At 42.1% G+C, this 15,720-nt stretch overlaps 1 protein-coding gene across 1 annotated transcript; it reads right to left on the bottom strand.

The window, feature by feature from the left end:
• Nucleotides 1-233: 233 nt before the first annotated feature.
• On the bottom strand, nucleotides 234-14,746 carry zbtb5 (zinc finger and BTB domain containing 5). Its single transcript, XM_061977367.1, has 4 exons — nucleotides 14,510-14,746; nucleotides 10,053-10,266; nucleotides 3,647-4,429; nucleotides 234-1,430 (listed from the first exon to the last, which is right to left on the bottom strand). Exons 2-4 carry the CDS (start codon nucleotides 10,260-10,262, stop codon nucleotides 309-311), a joined length of 2,115 nt encoding a protein of 704 aa, XP_061833351.1. The 5' UTR covers nucleotides 10,263-10,266; nucleotides 14,510-14,746; the 3' UTR covers nucleotides 234-308.
• Nucleotides 14,747-15,720: the final 974 nt, after the last annotated feature.

Raw genomic sequence — 15,720 nt, 5'->3', positions numbered from 1 at the left:
ATTAGCCCGCGAGCTGTGGTTTGGACACCCCTGCCATAGGTAGGTATGTTGCCTTAAGTTATGGGTCTATTTGAGGGCGTGGCCTGCGGACCTGCAGCGAAGCGGGATGTGTCAGGATCGGCTTCGAGATTAATGACAGGTGCGTAAATGACACAGCTGTGAGTTTTTGTCTGATCTTGAAGCCGATCCTGACACACCCCGCTTCGCTGCAGGTCCGCAGGCCACGCCCCCCCACAGAAGGTTATTACTAGGCCATTATCTCCCCTTCAAGCATCCTCCGTTTGATTCCGGGTGCAAGAGAAGGCGCTCTAAAGGAGGGCGTTGGACATGTTGCTGTTCTGCCAGCGTAGACAGGTGGTCTTTGAGTGCTTGTACAGGTGTGAGGACTGGCTGAAGCGCTTCCCGCACTTGAGGCAAGCGTAGGGTTTCTCCCCCGTGTGGACGCGGATGTGTTTCTTGCAGTCGGTCAGCGTCAGGAAGGTCTTGCAGCAGATCTTGCAGGCGTACTTGCGAGCGCCCTCCACCACCAGGACGTTGTGCTCCGACAGAGCCTTCTTGCACTTGGACAGCACGTCCGCCGAGGCCCGGGTGAGCTGCGGCGGGAGGGACGTGGGCCGGCCGCCCGACACGTTGTACCCGGAGCCCTCGCCCAGGAGCATGGGGCTCGCCAGGCTGGACGAGGAGGAGGCGGGGTCCTGGAGGACGCCGCCCTCCTCCCGCCCCGTGCCGTTGGTCATCTTCGGGGTGACGCGTCTGTAGCCCGGGTATCCGAGCACGCTGGGGGTTGGCCCACCGGCGCTACGCGTGGGCCGTCCTAAGGAATGTAACCCCAGACTGGAGCGCTGGAAGTCCAAATTGAATTGATTGCCACCACTTCCTCTAGGGTGCCCAAAACCGTCATGCAGCGGGTGAAGGAAAAGGGAGTCGGCTTGTATGTTCTCTCTGAACTGAGTACGGCCTTCGCTGTCAGACTGGAGCAGGGAGGATGGCGCAGAACCGGGCAGTCCAGGAGCCTCTTGCCTCAACAGGAAGTTATGGGCCACAGCGTCCCCGGTGGTGGTGTTGGGAAGGTCATCCTCGCCACCAATCAAGCCTCCGCTGCCACTCCCGAAATCCTTCGGGCTAAGGAAGCTGGAAATACTGAAGTCTGGTTTGCTGTTCACGGCGTTGCTGCACCTGAAGCCTGCCCCGCCCCCTCCCATGCTGGCCTTGAGAAGGAGTTGTGAGCCGGGCTGCAGCAGCGAGTCAGAGCTGGGCTGCGGTTCCGGATTGAAGCCGCGGTCGTCGCTGCTCTCCGGGCTCAGCTCCACTTTCTCCGCCTCCTCGCCGCCCGCAGGCTCGGCCGGGTCACTGCCTTCCGCCTGCGACGTCACGTCGCTCACTTCGTCCGCAGGCTCCGGTGAACTTAGCGGCTCTTGTTTGACCAGCACCTGAAGGACAGCACAAATGTGGTTTTAGAGAATGTCATGGTGCGTGGAGTAGCCCAAAATTGTTAGTTAGCAGGGATGTCAAAAAAATTAAAATAAAAGATTTTCGAAAGACTAGCAATTAGAGATGTCGGATAATGGCTTTTTTGCCGATATCGTCCAACTCTTAATTACCGATTCCGATATCAAGCGATACCGATATATACAGTCAAGGAATTAACACATTATTATGCCTAATTTTGTTGTGATGCCCCGCTGGATGCATTAAACAATGTAACAAGGTTTTCCAAAATAAATCAACTCAAGTTATGGAAAAAAATGCCAACATGGCACTGCCATATTTATTATTGAAGTGCATTATTTTTATTTAACATGCCTCAAAACAACATACTTGTTGGTCACAAAAAACATTCATGAAGTTTGCTTCTTTTATGAATTTATTATGAGTCTACTGAAAATGTGAGCAAATGTGCTGGGTCAAAAGTATACATACAGCAATGTTAATATTTGCTTACATGTCCCTTGGCAAGTTTACCTGCAATAAGGCACTTTTGGTAGCCATCCACAAGCTTTTGCTTGAATTTTTGACCACTCCTCTTGACAAAATTGGTGCAGTTCAGCTAAAATTTTATTTGTTTTTAAATGTCTAAACAACCTCGCGCCAACCTATCTCTCCGACCTCCTTCAGCCTTACTGCCCCACCCGATCCTTAAGATCAGCCGATCAGCTGCTGTTGACGGTCCCTGACACAAGGCTGAAGCTTAGAGGTGACAGAGCTTTCGCCGTTGCTGCTCCCAAGCTCTGGAACGACCTACCTCTGAGTGTTAGACAAGCCTCCTCTCTTCCTGTTTTTAAATCTCTCTTAAAAACATACTTTTATTCCATGGCTTTTAACACTGAGTGATATCCATCCTGCAATGGCGCCCCATAGTACACCTGCTGTGAACCTGTTTTTATGTTTTTATTTATTCTATTTTTATTTATTTATTTTTTATCGTGTTCTGTTTGTGTTGTGTTGTGTTTGCTCGGTACTCGTTTTATCTTTTAACCTGCCCATTGTACAGCACTTTGGCTACCCCTGTGGTAAATTTTAAATGTGCTTTATAAATAAAGTTGATTTGAAATGTGTTGGTTTTCTGACATGGACTTGTTTCTTCAGCATTGTCCACACGTTTAAGTCAGGACTTTGGGAAGGCCATTCTAAAACCTTCATTCTAGCCTGATTTAGCTATTACTTTACCACTTTTTCCGTGTGTTTGGGGTCATTGTCCTATAGAACACCCAACTGCACCCAAGACCCAAAACCAGGCTGATGATTTTAGGTTGTCCTGAAGAATTTTGAGGTAATCCTCCTTTTTCATTGTCCCATTTACTCTCTGTAAAGCACCAGTTCCATTGGCAGCAAAACAGGCCCAGAGCATAATACTCCCACCACCATGCTTGACAGTAGACATGGTGTTCCTGGGATTAAAGGCCTCACTTTTTGTCCTCCAAGCATATTTCTGGGTATTGTGGCCAAACAGCTCCATTTTTGTTTCATCTGACATCACATGGACAAAGATAAGACCTTCTGGAGGAAAGTTCTGTGGTCAGATGAAACAAAAATGGAGCTGTTTGGCCACAGTACCCTGGCTACAATATACACCCCTTGCTACCCCCTACCCTGCTCCCCCCCCAACCCCGCCCACCTTAAACTCCTCATGCTCTCTCAGGGAGAGCATGTCCCAAATTCCAAGCTGCTGTTTTGAGGCATGTTAAAAAAAATAATGCACTTTGTGACTTCAATAATAAATATGGCAGTGCCATGCTGGCATTTTTTTTTTTCCATAACTTGAGTTGATTTATTTTGTAAAACCTTGTTACATTGTTTAATGCATCCAGCGGGGCATCACAACAAAATAAGCCATAATAATGTGTTAATTCCACGACTGTATGTATCGGTATCGCTTGATATCGGAATCGGTAATTAAGAGTTGGACAATATCGGAATATCGTATATCGGCAAAAAAGCCATTATCGGACATCTCTAGTGTGGAATGTGGAAAAACTGTACACATATTATAATGTATGGAGGAAACCAGACCCACACCATCCCGACAGTGAAGCATGGTGGTGGCAGCATCATGCTGTGGGGTTGGTTATCAGCAGCAGGAACTGGTAGACTTGTCAGGATAGAGGGAAAGGTGAATGCAGCAATGCATGTAAGTTGGGGTCTTTACCTTCTGTTCGTCTGCCTCCTCTTCCTCCTCGCCTCCTGACTTGATCTTCATCCCCGCTCTGTCGCCCTGTGGGTCTCCGTCCTCCATGTCCTCCTCCTTGCCCACTCCTGCCTGAGGCCTCCCTGAGTCCTCCCCCTCGCAGCGCCCGCCATCCGACTGACTCGGCATCTGGGGGTCGTCCTGCGGGGCGCACAGTCCGCCCGCCTCCAATTTGGAGTGCTCCCCCATTTTGTGGGAGTCGGGCGACAGAAGCCCTCCTTCTTCTCGGCCTTGCGACAGCAGCCCTAAGGCGGGCGCGGCGGGCCGCTGCCTCTGCCTGGGGGGCTCCTCGCCCGCGCCCAGGGAGGGCTTGCGCTTGTGGAAGCGGCGGATGGGGAAGGGGGCTCTCTGCTCCACCGCCCGGTCCTCCTCCATCACGCCTAAAGCGGAGCTCACCAAACTGAGGCCCAGCTGCTGCAGCAGGAAGGAGCGCTGCAGCTTGGAGGTGGCGGCGTTGGCGGCCAGGTTAGCGTTGGCGGCCGACGCGGGGTTGGCGGCGCTCTCGCCCGCCTGCTGCCGGTGCCTCTGCTGCTCCTGCTGCTGGCGGGGAGGGGGCGGTCTGTCGCGGGGCGGGGACACAGGCAGGGTGCGCGTGGTCAGGTAGTGTTTGCAGGCTTTCACCACGTTGTTGAGGTGCAGGTGGGAGGCGGCGAGCAGGACGTCCATCACGTTGCTCTCTCCCAGCATGAGGGTGGAGGTGTACATCATGTCCACCAGCGCCGCAAACGCCTCCGCTGTCACCACCTGCACACAACATCTTTCATTCCATGTGTGCCCCTTGAGGCCATGAGGGTGTAGAGTCTTCCCTCGCTCTTACACCCATTTTTTTTTAGTGTGCCATTTTTTACAGTGTCGCATGCTTTTTGGGGTATTTCTTCTTACCAAGTCATGTGCTAGCATTATAACATTAGCATGCTAACTTTTTCAGCTGATTTTCCACTTTTTTCTCTAATTCCGCAGCCTGACACCTTAGAGCAGGCCTGGGCAATTATTTTGACCCAGGGGCCACATTTAGAGAAAAAAATGTGTCTGGGGGCTGGTATATCTATTTTTAGGGACACTAATAAAAAACTTCACAATAATATCTGATTGAATGCTAAAAACGTTATGACAGACCACCTTAAAAAACGTAATGGAATTTAATTTTTTTCTAAGAAGGATAAAACATTGAATATTGACAAAATATGAATGTCACACCCCCTTTCGATCGACATATTTTACAATCAAGTGAAACGCAACAAAAATGCAACAAACAGTGAAATATGAACGCGAAGGGTACAAAATAAACCCACCTACAATCTGATGTATCACAAAGCTTTAGAACTTTGTTGTGAAAAGCTCATTCTGTGTCTGTGGAAACGCTCCCCGCCCACACTGCTTGGTGCCTCGTCTGAGCTGCTGTGACTAAGATTACCATAGTAACTAATTAGATGACCATAGTAACTGGTATCATCCATAAGCGCAGATTCCAAGCATTGAAAGACTTAGTATTAGGGATGTCCCGATCCGATATTTGGATCGGATCGGCTGCCAATATTTGCCAAAAATTGCGTATCGGCAAGGCATGGGAAAATGCCGATCCAGATCCAGTTGAAAAAAAAACTCTGGTCCGTGTTTTCCAACGCACCGATTTAAATAATACATTCCACTTTTCTGCTGCTCCCTAATTTCCGTTCCGCATTTTCTAGCACACCTTCAACACATCCACAGGTCTGTGAATTCTCACGCAGTTGCTTTTAGCTGCTGGCATTACACGACAGGCTCTTCTCACTCTTTCCTGTGTCTCCCTCTCACAGACAGCAAGTGCACCTTCTTACACACGTCACATACTGTCACGACATACGTCACATACTGTCACGTCATACGTCACATACTGTCACGACATACGTCACATACTGTCACGTCATACGTCACATACTGTCACGTCATACGTCACATAGGTATACGTCCTCCCCGAGCAGAGAGGTCGCAGCATGGCTAACGTTAGCTGTAATGCTAGCGCAGCCGTGCGAGCAACGCTCCCTCTTGCCTGTGCAATTGTGCACTGTTTAAGCGTCCTCTGCGCATAGCAAATCTATGCCACGCACAAAGTCAAATAAAAAAATAAGCGCATAACAATTTTCGACACACGGACACGACAGAGAAAACAGTTTTCGTCATCATTGTTCAAATATTGTGACGTCTGTCGAGACGCTTATCTCCATTCGGTGCCACACGTCCACACCATCAAAATGCCGAGGCAAAAATTTCCACATCAACACCGTATGAAAAAATTAGTGATTTTTTTAGTTGTGATTTCCTTCTCTGCATGAAAGTTTAAAAGTAGCATATATTAATGCAGTATGAAGAAGAATGTTTTAATGTACACATGCAAGCCTTGAAAGAACATTTTGAAAATCAAGACTACATTTCCTGCAAATGGGTGCATTTCTACCCTATATTTTAACTTTAGATTTATTCTCATATCAAACTCTTTTGGCTGTCTTTTTGACACTTACATCCGACGCCCCCCTCCACACCCTGGATTATAAATAATGTAAATAATTCAATGTGATTATCTTGTGTGATGACTGTATTATGATGATAGTATATATCTGATAGTATATATCTGTATCATGAATCAATTTATGTGGACCCCGACTTAAACAAGTTGAAAAACTTATTGGGGTGTTACCATTTAGTGGTCAATTGTACGGAATATGTACTTCACTGTGCAACCTACTAATAAAAGTCTCAATCAATCAATCAAAACACATAGAATCATCATACTGCTGTGATTATATGCATCAAGTGTTCATTCAAGGCTAAGGCAAAATATCGAGATATATATTGTGTATCGCAATATGGCCTTGAAATATCGCAATATTAAAAAAAGGCCATATCGCCCAGCCCTAGTTCAATGATGCCATTTCTGTTTGTCATGTATAATTTTGTCTATTTTGTGTTTATCCTTGGATAAACAGGTCAGTTTCTTGTTACCAACCATTGTGTATTATTCAAACTCCCCTAATTCAGCTGGCTAGTTGTTATCAAGAGTACTAAAACCCTTTTCAACATGATTCTGACAACTAAGTAGGCTAAATAACTTTAAACTTTAATACATGCTCGGATAGGCCAGTATCGGTCGGTATCGGTCAGTATCGGTATCGGATCGGAAATGCAAAAACAATATCGGTATCGGATCGGAAGTGCAAAAACCTGGATCGGGACATCCCTACTTAGTATAGTTGAAGACTTACGGTCATTAGAAAACATCACTGCACATCATAATGGCGGCTACACTTTCCATCTTGAAGATCTAAAAATATTATTTGGGAATGTCCGGCGAGCCAGACTGAAAATCTTAAGGGCCGCATGTGGCCCCCGGGCCTTAATTTGCCCAAGTCTGCCTTAGAGTCATAACTTGGTATGTGACACATGCTAACTGTTCGCATTATTTATAACTTCTTACCCACGGGAAAAATGTTAAAACTATGGAATATGACAGAGTCAGATGATTGCCGATTTTGTTGTAAGGAGTCTGAATCCACCCTACATTTGTTTTGGTATTGTCATATTGTGTCTTTGTTTTAGGTGGAAGTTGAAAAAATGTGTTTAAGGATTGGTTTGTTTATGAAGCTTGATGTGGTTTCTGTTATTTTAGGAGAGTTCATTGACAGTCATGATTTAGTCAATTTAATTATAGTACTCGGTAAAAGGTTTATTTTTAAGGCCAAAAACAGATATTCACTTGGTATGACTTTCTTTAAAACATTTATTCAGTATTTTTTAACTTTAGAAAGTTATATGGATGAAACCGATAATGATGCCAAAAAACATAAAAAAAGATGGGAAGTCCTCAAATCCTTATTTTGAAAATGTAATTTTGTCTACAGATGATATGCAATCTGTTGTTGTGTTTCCTAATTTGAGTGTACATAAATTAAGGTGTGCGTTGCTGACATAATCTGGACTCTACATAAATGCTTATTTTTAAAATATAATTTTGTTTATAGATTATATGCAATCTGTTGTTGAAGTTCCCAAATTTTGAGTGTACATAAATGAAGGTGTGTGTTGCTGAGCCTTGGACATAGTCTGGACTGGACCTGGTTTTTAAGAACCCTTTAAACAATCTAATTTCATTGACAAAATAAAATAAGATAAATAAATTAAAAACATTTTCTTGAATAAAAAAGAAAGTAAAACAATATAAAAACAGTTACATAGAAACTAATAATTCATGAAAATGAGTAAAATTAACTGTTAAAGGTTAGTACTATTAGTGGACCAGCAGCACGCACAATCATGTGTGCTTACGGACTGTATCCCTGCAGACTGTATTGATATATATTGATATATAATGTAGGAACCACAATATTAATAACAGAAAGAAACAACCCTTTTGTGTGAATGAGTGTAAATGGGGGAGGGTGGTTTTTTAGGTTGGTGCACTAATTATAAGTGTATCTTGTGTTTTTTATGTTGATTTAATAAAAAAAAATAATAATAAAAAAACGATACCAAAAAAAAAAAAAAAAACGATACCGATAATTTCCGATATTACATTCTAAAGCATTTATTGGCCGATATTATCGGACATCTCTAATGCTAATGATACTTTTTGAGCTAAATTTACACTTTTTCTCCAATTCCGCAGCCATACACCTTAGTCACACAACTTGGTATGTGACACATGCTAACCGCTAGCATGCTAATGTTACTTTTGAATCTAATGTTACACCTTTTTCTCTAACTCCGCAGCAATACATCTTAGAGTCATATAACTTGGTATGTGACACGTGCATGCTACCTTTTTTTTACCCCAAAGTCATATAACTTGGTATGTGACACATGCTAACTGTTAGCATGCTAATGTTAACATGATAGCATGATAACATTAGCATGCACATTTTTTTTAAAGCTAATTTTACACTTTTATTGCTAATTCTGCAGCCATACACCTTAGTGTCATATAACTTGGTATGTGACACTTGCTAACTGTTAGCATGATGATATTAGCATGCTAACTTTTTTAGGCTAATTTTGTAGCTGTTTACCCCAAAGTCATATAACTTGGTATGTGCCATATGTTAACTGTTAGCATTCTAATGTTACTTTTTGAGCTAATTTTACACTTTTTTCTTTAATTTCGCAGCAATACACCTTAGTCATATAACTTGGTATGTGACACATGATAACTGTTAGCATGCTAATGTTAACATGGTAGCATGCTAACATTAGCATGTCATATTTTTTTTAGCTAATTTTACACTTTTTTTTCTAATTCTGCAGCCATACACCTTAGAGTCATACAACTAGGTATGTGACACATGCTAACCGCTAGCATGCTAATGTTACTTTTGGATCTAATGTTACACCTTCTTCTCTAACTCCGCAGCAACACATCTTAGAGTCATATAACTTGGTATGTGACACGTGCATGTTACCTTTTTTTTACCCCAAAGTCATATAACTTGGTATGTGACACACGCTGTTAGCATTCTAATGTTACTTTTTGAGCTAATTTTACACTTTTTTTCTCTAGTTCCGCAGCAATACACCTTAGAGTCATATAACTTGGTATGTGACACATGCTAACTGTTAGCATGCTAACGTTAACATGGTAGCATGCTAACATTAGCATGTCAACTTTTTTTTTTATAGCTAATTTTACACTTTTTTTTCTAATTTTGCAGCCATACACCTTAGAGTCATAAAACTTGGTATGTGACACATGCTAACTGTTAGCATGCTAACAGTAGCATGTCAACTTTTTTAAGCTAACTTTACACTTTTTTTTCTAATTCTGCAGCCATACACCTTAGAGTCATACAAGTTGGTATGTGACACATGCTAACCGTTAGCGTGCTAATGTTACTTTTGGATCTAATGTTACACCTTTTCCTCTAACTCCGCAGCAAAACATCTTAGAGTCATACAACTTGGTATGTGACACGTGCATGCTACCTTTTTTCCCCCCCAAAGTCATAAAACTTGGTATGTGACACATGCTGTTAGCACTCTAATGTTACTTTTAGAGCCAACTTTACACTTTTTACTCTAATTCCGCAGCAATACACCTTAGAGTCATATAACTTGGTATGTGACACATGGTAACTGTTAGCATTCTAATGTTACCGACTACAGTATATATAAATATTTTTTTTCTTATGATCTATATATTTTAATGTGCACAGTTACAAATACATAAATAGTTGCAATCAAAGTCAAATAATAGTTATAATCTTGGTTGTTGCGCCTCCTAGGCTCCCACAAACCAAGAATTGTTCTAATTGGGCCCAAATGACCCTTCCGTTCAAACACTGCAGTTGAAGGCGACTATGCTGCCTCGCCGACAATCAAAAAGGGTCCTAAAGGTCCTTACCTCACTGTCAAGCTGGATCATATTCATACTGGCGTCTCCCTCTGTGACCGTGAACAAGGCTCTGAAGTGGGTGCTGCAAGCCGCCAGCACGGAGCGGTGGGCCTTGAAGTGTCGATTGCCCACCACGATGACGCAATCACACAACTGACCGTGCAGACGCTGATAGTTGAGCTGCTGGAAGATTTGCTCAAAGTGGCCTGGGAAGTCCATTCTCCTGAGGACAAGATTGAAACAAGTGAATGGGTAAACAGTAGAGAAGTCAGTCCTTTCAATTCCATCACAATATTTTAATCAAAAAACTAGAACGATATGGCATCAGAGGGTTAGTCTTAAACTGGATAAGAAGTTATCTAACGAACAGGAAACAATACAAGAAGCTAGGCGAACACACATCTACAACGCTAAATATATCCTGTGGTGTACCTCAGGGATCAATACTAGGACCTAAATTATTCAATCTCTATATAAATTACATTTGTAAAGTTACAAAAGATTTAAAGTTAGTATTATTTGCGGATGAAACAACAGCGTTTTGTTCAGGAGAGAACACACAGAAGATAATACAAATAATAACAGAAGAAATGAACAAATTAAAAACATGGTTTGACAAAAACAGACTATCGTTGAATTAGGGTTGGGCGATATATGGAATATACTCGATATATTGCGGGTTTGTCTCTGTGCGATATAGAAAATGACTATATCGTGATATTCGAGTATACGTTCTCACGCAGTTGCTTTTAGCTGCGGGCATTACACTCATGCTCTTCTCACTCTTTCCTGTCTCTGCTTCTCACAGAGACATAAAACAAGCGCACCTTCGTACAAACGTCAAATATGTATACGCCCTCACGGAGCAAAGAGGTAGCAGCATGGGTAACGTTAGCTGTGGTGCGAGTGGTAATACGAGAGAAAGAAGGTACGAATCTGGTAACAAATGAAGGAAGAATTAATTCTCAAGAAAAACAGCAGGGGGTCCATGGTCTGGCGGTGGTTTGGCTTTAAGTGGGAATATGTCGAACACACAACCGTAATTTGTCAAGTGTGGGGCAAAAGCGTTGCTACAAAAAGTAGTATTACTGCTAATATGTAGCATCATTTGAAAAGTCACCCGCTAGAGAATGAAGAGTGCTTACTCCGCATGTCAACATCTCCGTTCGGTGCCACACCCACAAAATGCCAAAGCAACCATTTCCACATCAACACAGTATGAAAAAAATAGTCCACAACAGAAGGAGATAACATCGGCAGGAACCTACCACATAGTGAAGGACATACACTATTTGATTTCCTATTATGCAGCTCATTTTTATTTGACACTTATTGAAATATCTTGTGTGACATCATGAGCAAAAGTGCACTTTATTTGTTTTAAACTATTGTAGTGGCGTTCTGTACAAAAAGTGCACTTTAATTTAGTGTTGTTTTGATATGTCATCTTAGTGACATCATGCACAAAAGTGCACTAATAGCTTGTTTTACAATGTCTCTGACAATCTTGCACTTTCTGTTTTGGAAATGACATGAATGTTTGTGCCAATGCTTAATAACTGTTTAGTAAATACAGTTTTGGTCAATTGACTTAGTTGTGATTTCCCTCTCTGCATGAAAGTTTAAAAGTAGCATATATTAATGCAATATGAACAAGAATGTTTTAATGCATCAATTGTTCTTTCAAGTCTAAGGCAAAATGTCCAGATATATATCGTGTATCGTGACATGGCCCAAAAATATCGAGATATTAAAAAAAGGCCATATCGCCCAGCCCTAACTACATGTATGATGTGGATTGATTGATTGAAACTTTTATTAGTAGACTGCACAGTACAGTACATATTTCGTACAATTGACCACTAAATGGTAACACCCCAATAAGTTTTTGAACTTGTTTAAGTCGGGGTCCATGTTAATCAATTCATGGTAACATGCAGCTGACTATTACATAAACTAGAGATGTCTGATAATGGCTTTTTTGCCGATATCCCGATATTGTCCAACTCTTAATTACCGATTCCGATATTAAGCGATACCGATATATACAGTCGTGGAATTACATTATTATGCCTAATTTTGTTGTAATACCCCGCTGGATGCATTAAAAAATGTAACAAGGTTTTCCAAAATAAATCAACTCAAGTTATGGAAAAAAATGCCAACATGGCACTGCCATATTTATTATGGTAAGGGGTAGCGGGGGGTGTATATTGTAGTGTCCCGGAAGAGTTAGTGCTGCAAGGGGTTCTGGGTATTTGTTCTGTTGTGTTTATGTTGTGTTACGGTGCGGATGTTCTCCCGAAATGTGTTTGTCATTCTTGTTTGGTGTGGGTTCACAGTGTGGCGCATATTTGTAACAGTGTTAAAGTTGTTTATACGGCCACCCTCAGTGTGACCTGTATGGCTGTTGACTAAGAATGCCTTGCATTCACTTGTGTGTGTGAAAGGCCGTAGATATTATGTGATAGGGCCGGCACGTAAAGGCAGTGCCTTTCAGGTTTATTGGCGCTCTGTACTTCTCCCTACGTCCGCGTTTTAAAAAGTCTTAAATTTTACTTTTTGAAACCGATACTTTTCGATATTACATTTTAAAGCATTTGTCGGCCGATAATATCGGCAGTCCGATATTATCGGACATCTCTAAATAAAACCAACGCATTTTACACATAAAATAGGCTATTTTCAAGTAGAAGTACGTCATGCCTGCGTACAATATCACAACAAATGTTATCATACGGTTTTTGTCAGTACTATCAGAAAACAAGGACTAAAACCAACTAGAACCAACACTAGCAATGGTTATACTGGTGATAAAAGGGTAGAGCATGCTTAGCAGCCTAATGTACGCCCAAAACTAAAGAGAAGACATTTTACCAAGGTTTTTTTTTGATTGATTGAAACTTTTATTAGTAGATTGCACAGTACAGTACATATTTTGTACAATTGACCACTAAATGGTAACACCCCAATACGTTTTTTAACTTGTTTAAGATGGGGTCGACGTTAATCAATTCATGGTAACATGCAGCTGACTATGACATAAAACTAGAGATGTCCGATAATGGCTTTTTTGCCGATATCCGATATTGTCCAACTCTTAATTACAGATTCCGATATCAAGCTATACAGATATATACAGTCGTGGAATTAACACATTATTATGCCTAATTTTGTTGTGATGCCCCGCTGGATGCATTAAACAATGTAACAAGGTTTTCCAAAATAAATCAACTCAAGTTATGGAAAAAATGCCAACATGGCACTGCCATATTTATTATGGTAAGGGGTAGCGGGGGGTGTATATTGTAGTGTCCCGGAAGAGTTAGTGCTGCAAGGGGTTCTGGGTATTTGTTCTGTTGTGTTTATGTTGTGTTACGGTGCGGATGTTCTCCCGAAATGTGTTTGTCATTCTTGTTTGGTGTGGGTTCACAGTGTGGCGCATATTTGTAACAGTGTTAAAGTTGTTTATACGGCCACCCTCAGTGTGACCTGTATGGCTGTTGACCAAGTATGCCTTGCATTCACTTGTGTGTGTGAAAAGCCGTAGATATTATGTGATAAGGCCGGCACGTAAAGGCAGTGCCTTGAAGGTTTATTGGCGGTCTGTACTTCTCCCTACGTCCGTGTACACAGCCGCATTTTAAAAAGTCTTAAATTTTACTTTTTGAAACCGATACTTTCCGATATTACATTTTAAAGCATTTATCGGCCGATAGTATCGGCAGTCCGATATTATCGGACATCTCTAAATAAAACCAACGCAATTTACACATAAAATAGGCTATTTTCAAGTAGAAGTACGTCATGCCTGCGTACAATATCACAACAAATGTTATCATACGGTTTTTGTCAGTACTATCACAAAACAAGGACTAAAACCAACACTAGCAATGGTTACACTTGTGATAAAAGGGTAGAGCATGCTTAGCAGCCTAATGTACGCCTAAAGAGAAAACATTTTGCCAAGGTATGTTTCAAACGTTTTATTGGTTTGCCAACAATATTTTGTTGGCCAATTAGGTAGAATTGCATCATTTCCCACGGCACACCAAACGATATCTCACGGTGCACTAGTGTCATACTCAATAAAACAACCACCGGAACCTAGTTGGCCATTCAATTGTAAACAAGCACCAAAGACACAATAGTCGCCAAAAAAGGGGGTTTGATAGCTAGCTAGTTAGTCCCGAGCTCAGGCGAAACCTGGCGTTATCACGAACATGACATATCGTGAGTTAAAAACCTAAATGACTGAGAATAGTCGGACGCTTGTAAGAAAGTACAAAAAAAACTGGCCATGGCGACAAACTGAGGAAGCTAAAGTTAGCTGGCTAGTGAGCGGCTAGCAAGATGATGGAGAAGAAACGTGTCAAGTCTGGATCACACGGCACCAAAGATCGTCTATTTAAGTGTTTTTTACGCAATGAAATGTCGGCCATGTTGGTAAATAAAAAGCATTTTACCTCCAGGATCCACGTCCCCCGGGTGTACTTGTGTTGCCTTCTGGGCTGCAGGGGAGAGCCAAAGATGTTCACGCTTGTCTTCACTGGCTGGTTATAGTTTCGTCCTGCCAGAAATATGCACTAGGAATAGTAACTACAGATGAAAATGGAGTATCTGAAGGAAATGTGCCGTCATTCTACTAAATTGTCCTCCTCAGACAGATCTTCCGAGCAGACTCGCAGGGCGGCGCTGTGCTCATGACCTCGCTGGGGTGACTGCATGCACTTCCGTCCTCCCGCCGCTAAGTGTCACCTGCCATCATGGAAAGAAAAAAAATGTAAAAAGGAAAAAATAATGATTAAATTGTTAAATGTATCCAGTGATTATACTATAAAGTTATTTTCCATTTAACTTCACCAGTTTTAGATTATTTTTATTCAAAATCGCTGAATTTTCACATTTGCCGTTCAAATACTGAGAAGAGACGGTACGGTGATCAGCAGCCAGTTGAGGCACGTCACTCATTTGTGCCTCACCATGGATTGCGGACTCGGCTAACTGCTGGCCTGCTGTGCAGTGAGACGTATTGCTATATGAACTATATTATACATTTCCATAGTTTAGTTAGCTGAGGTATATAATGTACAGTGTATTTTGTCAACAACTGTATGTGTGTAAGTATTTCTTGTGCTGAGCGATCATAAAACGGCTGCAAAAGACGCACTGGCTGAGGCTCGCAGTAATCCCGCCTCCTGCACCCCCGCCGTAGAATTTGCACCCCTTGACGGGAGTGTTATATCAACTAAAGCCCACACTTAAACTTTCCACGTGCAAGATTGAATCTATTTAAAAAAGTTATTTCATAAGAAGCCAAAAAGTGCAAAAACAATAATGTTCGTGTTGGAGGAGTTGTGAATGACTGCATGGCCACAACATTAGGTACACCTGCAGACTGCAGGTGTACCTAATTCACAACTCCTCCAACACGAACATTATTGTTTTTGCACTTTTTGGCTTCTTATTAAATAACTTTTGTAACCTATTTTTATGGGCTTTCCTCTTTGTGATGTTAAGTTCCTGTTATGCGCTGTTATACAGTATATGCCTTGAGCTCTTATTTTGAAGGCGCTAAGAGCGGAAGTGATGACACGTTGGAGTGGAGCGTAGGTTTTTGAAAGAAGGTAAATAAAGTGGCCTTCGTGTAAACTGGAGCCTCCGTGTTTGTTATTTT

The sequence above is a fragment of the Nerophis lumbriciformis genome, linkage group LG16, assembly GCF_033978685.3.
Source record: "Nerophis lumbriciformis linkage group LG16, RoL_Nlum_v2.1, whole genome shotgun sequence".
Taxonomy (NCBI): Eukaryota; Metazoa; Chordata; class Actinopteri; order Syngnathiformes; family Syngnathidae; genus Nerophis; species Nerophis lumbriciformis.
This window is presented reverse-complemented; position numbering and strand designations above follow the sequence as displayed.